Consider the following 12,423-nt stretch of genomic DNA (forward strand, 5'->3'; position numbering starts at 1 on the left):
TAGATTACTTTGCGATATGCATTGTCTGTATATGATATGTAATCTTTGATTTTATCCATTAAATATTTAACTGCTTAACCTTCCTCTCACTATTAGCTGTTTGTGTCTGCAGATCTGCAGGATCAGGTTGTGTCTGCAGTTTAGACCTTACATGACAGTTGATTATGCAGCTTTAAGGCTTAGGGACAAAACAGATGTGATGAGTGGGAAATATATACAGGTTTACACAAGGGCAGTGTGAGCAGGACTCACTGTGGTCTTGTCCTGTGTTGTTGTTGCCAGGTGACTAATGAGCCTCCTAAAGGCCTGCGAGCCAACATGCGGCGGGCCTTCACAGAGGTCACCAGCGATTACTTTGAAGACCACGTTCTGGGACGCCAGTGGAGGAAGATCGTCTTTGGAATCTGCTTTTTCCACGCAATTATCCAGGTTACACAGCCTCTCAAAACCTCACACATGCTTAAAAATGTCCTCTTTGTGTGCCTGTACATGTTTTACTCCCTTGCATGTCGCATGTGTTTGTGTGGGTATGTGCCTGTACTGCTACATATGTCCTTACTTGTGTCTTGCTTTGCATTAGGAGCGGAAGAAGTTTGGTCCTCTGGGCTGGAACATCCGCTATGAGTTTAATGACAGTGACAGGGAGTCTGCTCTGCTCAACCTCAACCTCTACTGCAAAGAAGGCGCCATCCCTTGGGACGCTCTCATCTACATCACTGGTAGGGAAGCCTACTCCCAGGAAGTGTGTGTTTGCATGCAGGTCTTTCTCTAAATACAAGTACAGCACAAGATGATGTAATTGGGGTTGTGTGCGTGTGTGGGTTAGTTTATTTATAGTGTACTGCTCCAATCAATTTTCTATGTATAAAATTGTTGGATTATTAATTGCTGCAAGCATGTAGCCTGGGGCATGTATGTCTTAAATGTTTTAATTTTTCCATAAAATTATATATATATATATATATATATATATATATATATATATATATATATATATATATATATATATATATATATATATATAGTATACAGTGGGTACGGAAAGTATTCAGACCCCTTTAAATTTTTCACTCTTTGTTTCATTGCAGCCATTTTCCAAAAATTAGAAAAGTTAATTTTATTTCTCAGTAATGTACACTCAGCACCCCATCTTGACAGAAAAAAACAGAAATGTAGAAATTTTTGCAAAGTTATTAAAAAAGAAAAACTGAAATATCACATGGTCATAAGTATTCAGACCCTTTGCTCAGTATTTAGTAGAAGCACCCTTTTGATCTAATACAGCCATGAGTCGTTTTGGGAAAGATGCAACAAGTTTTTCACATCTGGATTTGGGTATCCTCTGCCATTCCTCCTTGCAGATCCTCTCCAGTTCTGTCAGGTTGGATATTAAACGTTGGTGGACAGCCATTTTCAGATCTCTCCAGAGATGCTCAATTGGGTTTAAGTCAGGGCTCTGGCTGGGCCATTCAAGAACAGCCACGGAGTTGTTGTGAAGCCACTCCTTCGTTATTTTAGCGGTGTGCTTAGGGTCATTGTCTTGTTGGAAGGTAAACCTTCGGCCCAGTCTGAGGTCCAGAGCACTCTGGAAAAGGTTTTCGTCCAGGATATCCCTGTACTTGGCCGCATTCATCTTTCCCTCGATTGCAACCAGTCGTCCTGTCCCTGCAGCTGAAAAACACCCCCACAGCATGATGCTGCCACCACCATGCTTCACTGTTGAGACTGTATTGGACAGGTGATGAGCAGTGCCTGGTTTTCTCCACACATACCGCTTAGAATTAAGGCCAAAAAGTTCTATCTTGGTCTCATCAGACCAGGGGATCTTATTTATCACCACCTTGGAGTCCTTCAGGTGTTTTTTAGCAAACTCCATGCAGGCTTTCATGTGTCTTGCACTGAAGAGAGGCAGGCAGTTCCTTTGACCTCATGATTCTCATTTGCTCTGACATGCACTGTGAGCTGTAAGGTCTTATATAGACAGGTGTGTGGCTTTCCTAATCAAGTCCAATCAGTATAATCAAACACAGCTGGACTCAAATGAAGGTGTAGAACCATCTCAAGGATGATCAGAAGAAATAGACAGCACCTGAGTTAAATATGAGTGTAAAGGGCAAAGGGTCTGAATACTTATGACCATGTGATATTTCAGTTTTTCTTTTTAATAAATTTGCAAAAATTTCTACATTTCTGTTTTTTTCTGTCAAGATGGGGTGCTGAGTGTACATTACTGAGAAATAAAATGAACTTTTTTGATTTTTGGAAAATGGCTGCAATGGAACAAAGAGCAACAAAATTTAAAGGGGTCTGAATACTTTCCGTACCCACTGTATGTATATATGTCAATTTAATATTGTTTGTCCAGGACTTCCATTTAAGACATCTTAAAGTTAAATAAGAGGGGGATCTCGTTCATTAACAATACTCATCCTATCTCTTAAGTTCATTTGTTTCCCTAATCTGGTTTGCAATTAATGATTTTGTGCTGCGTTCAGTCTCAGTGGAGCTGCACCACTCTGGCATTACTCTGGCTCTTACATAACTTTGTCTTTAGAGAAAATATGGGTTTTAAGTATTTAACTGTTAATGTTAAATATAATTTACACATCATCTTTCTTGCTCTTTTGTAGAGTTTTTTCCTCCAGCCATGCCTAATTTATAACAGTGCCTTTCCTCTTGTGTGTCTCCATGCCCTGTGTGTGCCTCTAGCAGATTTCCAATAACGCCATCCACCCAAATGTCTTGAAGCAAAAATTTACTGTGTTGGGCAAGTTACTCAGAGATTGTAATAAGTTACTAGTCACTTATTACTCCTTAAAAAAGTAATCATAATATTACTTTACTTATTACTGGGTGATGAATGCAACTAGTTACATTACTTGTTACAGTACCCACAACTGGATCCTTTATTGTTTGCCAAAAGAGGGACAGAAGATGCAGTGGCATGCCTTCTTCACTCCCTACTACAACATCATGAATCACCTGGGAATTTCGCCAGACTTCTTTTTATTGACTATAATTCTTCCTTCAACGCTATTCAGCGTCACCAGATGATTAGGAAACTCCACCATCTCAGCGTCCCCTCAGTTTGCAATCACTGGGTTTACAGCTTCCTGGGCGACAGACCACAGATAGAGTGGATTCTGTGACGTCCTCCACCATCATCACCAACACCGGAGCCCCACAGGGTTGTCTCTCTGTTTTAAGCTATCAAGCTTTCAAGTCACCATCTCTCACCTCACGCAGTTCAGGTGAACGTTGCAAAAACAAAAGAAATGTTAATTAACACACCCAACTCTGCCAGCACAGCCCATATTGTCACCCCCAACCCTACATGCATGAATCATGTTGCGGTTAAAAGGGTGGAGTGCTTCAGATACCTTGGACTCACTCTGGACAATAAACTGAAATTTCATCAAATCTGGAATGTAATCTGGAAACGGGCTCGCTATAGCAGGAATTTTATCCCGTCTGCCATAATACTACTCAACAAGAGTACTTGCTAAGAAAAAGGTATGTTTTGGTTTGGGAGTCATATTGTGTATTAAATGTACAGCACGTTGTTATGTATGTTCATGTTGTGTATATGTGAGGCAATGTGCGTATAGATGGTGGAAACAAATTTCCTGGAAAGGACAATAAAGAATCTAATCTAATCTATATTACTTTATGGAAGTAGCTGCGTTTCACGTTTCAAGTTTCACGTTGCTGTGCTGCTTCAGCAGATGCTTCAATAAATTAGATGTACAATTTGTACAAATGCTTTTTGCTGGTCACAACAGACGACAATGCATCTTAGACTGTGACACAGTAATGGCAGTAGCTACTTTCAGCTGTGGAAAGAGCAGCTCTCTCCCTCGCTCTCCATTCTTCCTTTAGCTTTTTGGCTGACAGCTGACTTTAACAATAATAATAATATTATTGTTTTGGAAAAGAAATCCGTTACACTGCTAGTTATTGGGGAAAGTAATATTATTACAGTAATACGTTACTGAGTAACATTCAACACTGGTCATTAATAACTTAATCAGTCAGCATTATGTTTCATATCAGTACATTCGGTTATCAGTTCAGAAAAAAAAACACGAGTTAAAAGTGAGTTGTAGGAAAATATTTGAGTAGCTCACAATGCTTGTTTTTAGAATTTTAAAGAAGTGTTTTTTACAACTGCAGTTTTTATTAACATTTTATATATAATGCATTATAATTCCCAATACCTTTTGTTTGGCTTTTACTGCTGCTTGTTTATGTTTTGAAACTGCTTTTTGAATGTCTGTGATGGGGTCACAGCTGAATGTTTACCTTGTCCTCGGGCAAGATGTCGGTTACAGGTAGACAGCTGATCACGATGAGTGACAAGGAGCAGTGTGAACCTGCCAACCACAGACAGAACGCTGATAGCATTATGTGATCTTTGTGTCTGTCTCTTCAGGTGAGATCACATATGGAGGCAGAGTGACGGATGCGTGGGACCAGCGCTGCCTCAGAACAGTCCTCAAAGGCTTCTTCTCGCCTCAAACCCTGGATCCTAGCTACACCTACTCCCCGTCAGGTATTCCTCCTCCTTCTCGCCTTCTGTGTGTATGCAGGGGATGGACAAAATAACACAGACAGGTTTACAATATAATGGAATTCAACATACCAGGTGTGCATGTGTGTTTGCAAAAATCTATTTGTCTCAGTGCATGCTCGTATACTCTATATTTTATTTGGATGATGGGATTTCTCTCTTGTGTGTTTAAGGTATCTACTATGCCCCGGAGATGGATAAACTAGAGCAATATAAGATGTATATTGAGAGTCTTCCAATCATAGATGATCCCGAGGTCTTTGGTATGCATGAGAATGCCAACCTGGCCTTCCAGGTGAGGAACAATATAAATATCTTATTGTAAAAACCATACAAATCCCTATCTTTCTGCCTATTTTGTAATGTGTATGTATATGATTGGATTTTATATGACGTTTCCCTTGTCATGATAGAATTCTAGGAGCAGATGTTGTAAACTAATTGACCTTTTTGTTTTAATTGTGTTTGTTTTGCAGAAGGGTATGTTGAATAGCTCATTTTAACTAGTAAATATCATTACGTATGGACCTATTCATGATTTAAGCTGAAGCTGCTCATCCAGTTCATGGGTATAAAAGCATTTCTGTGTTCTGTGCAACTGCAAAATATCAGTAACAGATGATGCAACAGTGTATGTTTGTGTGTGTTATATGTTTGCATCCACAGCGCCAAGAAACCATGACCTTAATCAACACTATATTTGATGTTAATCCTCGCTCATCAGTCCAACATGGAGCTAAAAGTAATGATGACATAGTCTGCGAGCTGGCTGAATCCATCTTAGCCAAGCTACCTGGTACATATACACACAAACACATAGATACACATGCAAACGCATACATTTGGGTCTTTGTTGAGATGTGTATCATGGTATATCATTATATAACACTGTGTTTTCCATGTCCATCTTGTCTACCTCCCTGTCTGTCTGTGTGCAGAGCGTCTGGACATGGACGAGGCGGTGGAAACTCTGTTTGTCCGCGACAAAAACGGCCGCCTCAACTCCCTGACAACGGTGTTGGGCCAAGAGGCAGACAGATTCACCAACCTGCTGAGAGTGCTCAGGGTGACACACATAGCTAGCACCCATAAACACTTGTAAACAATGTATACATATATTTTATTTGGAGTTGTGTTGCAAGAAAACAACGTTTGTCAAAGTGTATTTTCTATCAGCTACTGATAGTAGCAAACACTTCTAGAGGAATAATACTTTGACCCACTTAAATGTGAGAACATCAGTGAGCCAACAGTGATATGACTTGAGAAAAAGAAAGGCCAAAAAGTGAAGAATTTTTGAGTAACTGAATATTTAAACATATATATTGTATGTATGAAAAGTAAAAAGCATTTCTAGAGATCTTTATTGTCCTTTCCACCACCTCATTGTGATGTACGTTGATTTCTTTGTCTCCCAGATCTCTCTTGTCACTCTGCAGAAGGCCATAGCCGGTCTGGTAGTGATGTCAGAGGAGATGGACTGCATATACACAAGCTTCCTGAACAACCAGGTTCCCACCCACTGGGCGAACTCTGCCTACCCTTCTCTCAAACCCCTGGCCTCCTGGGTCAGAGACCTGGCCCTCAGGACCTCCTTTATCCAGGTCTGGATCAGAAAGGAAAATAAATACTGACACACAAACACACATGCATCATAGGCACATTTTAGCGTTCATCTCCCCTGACTTAAGCAACTCTTACACACACACACACACACACACACACACACACACACACACACACACACACACACACACACACACACACACACAACACAAATGCAAAAGGGACAAACAGGGGAGTTGCATTAGTTCATGATGTGATGGGTAGCCACTGAGTGGGACTGCACATGTTCAGCGCCTCAAAAGATTTATTTTTTACCATTGCATAAATTAAATAGTCAAAATGTGCTTTTTACTCAGTGTTTCCCCCAGGATTTGGAGAGACTAGGGGGGTGGGTCCCAGGGTCGAGAGGGTCCGGTAAAGTAAATTACATGTGTCTGTTTACTTTTAATGGACACATGTAATTGGTTTTATACTTTCTGTGAATATAATCCAATTAATCTTATTTCCATCCTGTACAGACACCTTATTTTGAAAAACGGACGTTGTCACATGTGTTTCCTCCTCGCGCTAAATTCATCCAGTCCGACCCAATTTGATAAATAATGTTGTATGTGGTTCTTGTATTGCATAACATGAAGACTTCACAGCCTCTCTTCAGGTAGGACTCTCATACTGCAACACTTGTCTTTGTAAAGAGAGAAACTGATAAAGTCTCTAACCTGCCCATCAGCTCGCACTGATCCGTTTCAGTGGATTTACCATAAAGGCTTTAATACGTGTGCACTCCAAATTTAGGTGCGGCTAGCTTAATCGCCTTCTCACAAACGAGTGACAGAAACACTCAAAGCGGGTCAGACCGTTTGTTGCCACAGATGGTGTGGATGTGCTGGGAGCCTATTCAGCAGAACAGTGTCTGCAAACAGCGATTTTTGCGTCTTTCTCAGACACTTTAAAATGCTTCCACACCGCCAACACGTCAACATAATTGTTTGTTAAAATATGACTTATTGGGCCGAACACCGAAAGTGCTTTTTTTTCGGCCGATTAATTTCGGTAGCAGAACGTTCGGTGCGTCCCTACTTTTAGGTCCCATTAGTAACAGATACCTACTATGCACCATAGCTTGTAAAAAACTGAACACACATTAAAAAGGGTTATTTAAAGAAACACACATTTTAATGACATATCTCTCTCTTTTGCCAGACCTGGATCACACATGGTCAGCCTAAATCTTTCTGGATCTCAGGATTCTTCTTCCCTCAAGGCTTTCTTACTGGTAAAACACTGCAGCACCAAAATGTCTTCCATGTTTTAATAACCCATAGCAGTAAGGTCATTTCTAAGCTGCTAGAATATAATGATCACTCTAAGTATTCTTTCAAGTATACTGTAAAACAACATGATTATCTTTTAACTGCTCAACAGTTTCTTTAGTAGTATTCACATCTTGCAAAATAAGTAATTTTCATGTTCTGCCTGCTGGCCTGTAGGGTTGCTTCAGAATCATGCCAGGCACTACAATCTGCCCATTGATGAGCTCAACTTCTGCTTCAACATGATGCCAGTTTACAGAGACCAGGCAGCAGTCTGTGAGGCTCTTCGCACTCTGCGCAGCAACATGGATGACGAGGTATTGGAAGGGAGGTGTTGTTGTTGGTATGTGATGTTTAAGGATCCTGTTCCAGTTGTACCCATGAGATTATTTCAAAAATGGGGTGCTCTGGTGGCCTGGAGGTTAAGATACTGACCTATAACAGTGACTGTAGCATGGGGACCTTTGTTGGGTGTCATTCCCCCACTCTGCCCTCATTTCTTGTCATCTCTTTAGGTGGCGGTTGTCTAGTTGACCCTTTGCTAAAGCCATGCCCCCCTTAGTTACTGTTGCTAGGTCCGACTGTCGGACCTGTCGGATTTATCACGGTGCTGCCACTGTCTATAACTCCCTGGAGATATATTGTCTAATTTTTGTAAAAACAAAAAAGGCGATCTCAGAAAGGAGACAGAAAGGTTTGCATTGTACATTTGAAGATTGTATTGTAGTGAACAACGATGTGGATTTGTGCATTTTTATATTGAATGAATGTGGAGCTACCCTAAATTCCTTTCTCCTCCCCAGAGAAGATGGGGAGGGGTCAAAGTTGCTTTCTCTAAGTGCTAGCCCGACCATAAAACTGGCACCATTTTTGATTCCGAAGCTGATAACGCGGGGCCTGACTGTTAAACTGACAAAGGGACACGAGCCAGCCATTGGCATCTCCCTGAACAGCCTATCAAAACTTACCCCACCACACACGTTTCCGTGGAAACTGACCTTATTCTTTGTTTTATTACCACATCAAAAGGATACTCCTTGTCTCACCTAAGTGTGACATGTTCCAGACACTGAACTTTGGATGACAAAGGACTGCATTCTCCAAAAGACTCAAAGCATCTAATTAAATTTAATTAAATCTTTAGTTACCTGAATATGTTCGCCTCTATTTGAGTAGTTATGTTAACTGTTGTTGCTCTCTGTTGTTGATATTAGTGCTGAAAAGAAGTTACTTGTGCAATGTTTTCATTTTCAGCAAGACACTCCTTCATCCGATGTAATCAATGCTTGTTCATAATACTTTCTTACAAAATCCCTTTAGAAATGATGACAAAGAAATGTTTTACTACACTCTTAATCGCCAGCTTGAATTTAAGGATGAATCAACAAATTCCCCGGTTCCTAAGGAGAGACGATCTTTGATTTAATCCAAGCTTTCCTCATGTAACCTGAGCTCCCCCAAGTGGACGAAATAAGTATTACATGCCCTCGTCAGAAATGCGGTTAAATGTGTAAAAATACTGACCAATAATGTGACAATTTACCAAATGCTTAGAACAGTACAACCGTTCAACCATTGAGGTTCGATTGTGGAAAATATTTGATTATAATACGTGCAAATAGATTTCTTTTCTTTAGACATTAAGTTTAGAAAGGCAGTCCCTGGGGAAACCTGAGACGCCCCCTGGGGAACCACGCCCCAGGCAACAAAAGAGCGACACGCGACCTGCTCTTCTACTCTTAGACTCTTCCCTCTTCTCGCTCTTCCACTCTGGCCCCTGGATGCTTCGGCACGCGCGTGGCGTGCCTCGCCAGACAACACGCCCAGACTCAGCCAGCGAAACAAACAGGCCTTTGTTCGCCTGAAGCTACACACCTGAAGTGCCGAGACATCGATCTGCCTTCAGTTTGTTTTATTTTCTTTATTTCTTTTGTTTGTTAAAGTTATGAGTCCGTTAAGTTACACTGGACTAATTCAGGAACGACCAAGTTCCATTTTAAGCCTTTTTCGTCGAGCCAACTTCACCGAGGTCAGACCAAGCCACGTGGTCTCGCCAGCTACAACCAAGGAAACCTGCAAACAGCCGAATTGCCAGACGGAGGAGGCGTTTTCAGACACGGAGAACCCCGAAGAATCCCTAGCAAAAAGCCAGGATCGGCAGCTAGAGTGGGACCCGTGCAACAGGCCAAAAGCAGGCTGTCGACAAGCAGTAAGACTTAACACACGTCCTGTGATCAGATGTCCATTTTAACTCCTAAACTATAGCATTAGTTTACTTTCATTAGCTCTTCTATGCCGTATGAGTCGAATGCTTCCCACAATCGAACCTCCAGGCTCATTGTTCAGCAAATGTTTATGTTCCCTGTATCCAACCATCTTTTATCACCTTAGTTAGAGAATAAATTCACTGTAATATAATCAAGAGCTGTGTGTGTTGCCTATTTATAGTTCCTGCCAAGAGAATTGACCCTTTAGATATGAGACTGACTGACTGATTAAGATAATTGAGCGATTATTAACTAACTGATCACTAGTAATAATTGTATAATTATTCAAAACTACCTAGAGGTCCGGAGACTCTAGGATTATAACAACTCCGGTGGTGCCCTTTACGAGGAAATTCTGATTTTATGAATAATAATTCATAATTGGGTATCAATTCTCATAAATTTATTAAAATGCATAACTAATAAATTTAGGTCCACTACAGTATTAAGATTGTGATTGGCTACCTGCGTATTTGGGGCGTGACTTGACTTTGGGTCAATTAAGGCATAGAATGCCCCAGAAAACAGATAATTTCAAACATGAGTGTTTGGGCTGACATCAGGGCAGCAGACATCACAAATGTCTGTGGGAGTTTTTTATTAAGTAAACAATACATATAAATAATAATAATACATAGTAGTACAAGTACAATAGTACAAGTATTAATTTGGTTCATCGACGTTTCACTGCAGACCCACAGCTCAGTTAAAGTTAGCCAAGTTCACTTATCTCAAATTCGCTTTGCAGAATTTATCATTCATGTTGTTCATGTCCATCCATCAACCATTACACACAAATCTGATGTCCAACAGAGTGTTGTGTTCCAGAAATAAAAAGTCGGAAATAAGTCATGTCAGTCATTATGCTAGGGTTTTTTCTTTGAAGATTTAAACTAGTCTTTAGACCTGTTCTCAACTTAAATTGAGTTCATGAACTATAAGTTTTACATAAGAGATCTTAAAAAAAAACTTACATAAAACAGGAAATGTTAATTTTTCTCAGTATAATTTTAAAAGAATGTTCCTCTTGTGTCTACTTCAACTAATGAAAATGAAATCCATAAAACTTTAGTAAATTAGCTGTGTAAAGATTTTACTAAGGCAAACAACTTGTTGTGTTTTTGTTGGTAACCCAGCTTCTGAAAGGAGCAGTGATGATTGGAACAGTAGTGAGTGTGAATGCATACCATTGCTACATATATTTACTGTGAAAACACAAGAGACAGCAGTGCAAAGTGAGGATTGATCACTGAATAAGTATGTTTCACTCACCACGGCTGCATTTCATTTGTGGATTCAACAGTTACCAGAGCCACAGGACGGCGCACTTGTGCACGGCATGTTCATGGATTCCAGTCGCTGGGACGATGCGAACATGGTGATTGAGGATGCGTTACCTCGAGTGATGAACACCATGCTGCCAGTGGTGCACTTTGAGCCCCAGCAGAACTACGTGCCTGAGCCTGACCTCTACCACGCTCCTCTGTACAAGACCTCAGCCAGAGCTGGGACTCTGTCCACCACTGGTACATACCAGATCCATTCAGGGACCCTCACTCACATTCTGGTTTAAACCTGGTTTATATATTTGAAGGCACTTAGCTGACATATTTTTTTACTGATAGGAGTTTTTAGTGTCCAGAGCCATTTCTGTCTCTGTTAAGCAATATAATGTATAGTTGATTTGACCTGACTTTTCCCCTCACCTTTCATTTCTGTCTCCCTCCAGGTCACTCAACTAATTTTGTTGTGACAGTAATGCTTCCCTCCAAGCATCCCAGCGACTATTGGGTATCAAAAGCCTCTGCGCTCCTGTGCCAGTTGGATGATTAAGTTTTTAAACATGGTCAAAAATAAATTTTAAATGTGATTAAAGTAATATATGTTTGGAAAATTCTTGGGAGTAGGTTAACTTTTATTTTCAGAAGATCATGGAAAGAAGATGGAAGATCAGGAAACTCATGATCATTTACTGAAGCCCAGCCAGGAAGACTGGCAACAGCATACAAGGTGTGGACACAATGTAATACTAAAGCAAATCTGAAGGATACTTCCTGTCTGTGGATATTTACTGTATCCTTCCTGGACTTACAGAGATTCACTAAGTGTCCAAATAAGGTTATTGTTCAACCCTCTATACATGTGTGAAGATTCTAACAATGTTGGTTCAAAACAAGCAACTATGATTACCTTCATCGACTCTCACTGTCTCAGGTGAGGGTTCCCACCTGCTTCAAGACCACCATCATTCCTGTACTCCTGTACTGTATTCCTGTAAGTCTGCAGTGTCTAGTCTGAATGACTACCGCCCTGTGGCACTCAGCCCCATTCTGATGAAGTGCTTTGAGAAACTGGTTCTTAAGCACATAAAGAACAACATCGCACCTAGCCTGGACCCTCACCAGTTTGCCTTCAGAACCAATAGATCCGCAGAACACCTACATCAGAATGCTGTTTGTGGATTTATTTTTAGGCTGTGGGTGATGCGAAGATGTTTTTGTATAGTGACATCATCCTACCAAACCGATTGAAGCACTAAAGCCTTGTACTTGTTGTAGCCTTCTTTTAAGATATGATCGTAAGCCTCACTGCTTTGAAATGTGCTGTATATTTTTTATTTGCTCCCAAATCCGTTTCACACATCCTGTCGCAGCCGTAAAAATAAATGGGTTTCATTTTTCTTATGTTTGGCTGAACAAAATGAGCA

General features: G+C 40.6%; 1 protein-coding gene across 1 annotated transcript in view; it reads left to right on the top strand.

Annotated features, from left to right (window-relative positions):
- LOC119893064 (dynein heavy chain 6, axonemal-like) overlaps nt 1–11,612 on the top strand; it is a 49,520-nt gene extending 37,908 nt beyond the window's left edge. The window contains 11 exon segments of the mRNA XM_038704991.1: nt 283–429; nt 581–719; nt 4,433–4,552; nt 4,744–4,865; nt 5,237–5,366; nt 5,509–5,636; nt 5,989–6,174; nt 7,340–7,412; nt 7,627–7,766; nt 11,020–11,242; nt 11,446–11,612. Of these exon segments, the coding sequence (XP_038560919.1) occupies nt 283–429; nt 581–719; nt 4,433–4,552; nt 4,744–4,865; nt 5,237–5,366; nt 5,509–5,636; nt 5,989–6,174; nt 7,340–7,412; nt 7,627–7,766; nt 11,020–11,242; nt 11,446–11,549 (1,512 nt within the window). The 3' untranslated portion in view covers nt 11,550–11,612.
- Nucleotides 11,613–12,423: the final 811 nt, after the last annotated feature.

The sequence above is a fragment of the Micropterus salmoides genome, unplaced genomic scaffold (assembly GCF_014851395.1).
Source record: "Micropterus salmoides isolate LMB-PRFRI ecotype aquatic unplaced genomic scaffold, ASM1485139v1 Ms_hic_scaffold_8, whole genome shotgun sequence".
In the NCBI taxonomy this organism is placed as follows: domain Eukaryota; kingdom Metazoa; phylum Chordata; class Actinopteri; order Centrarchiformes; family Centrarchidae; genus Micropterus; species Micropterus salmoides.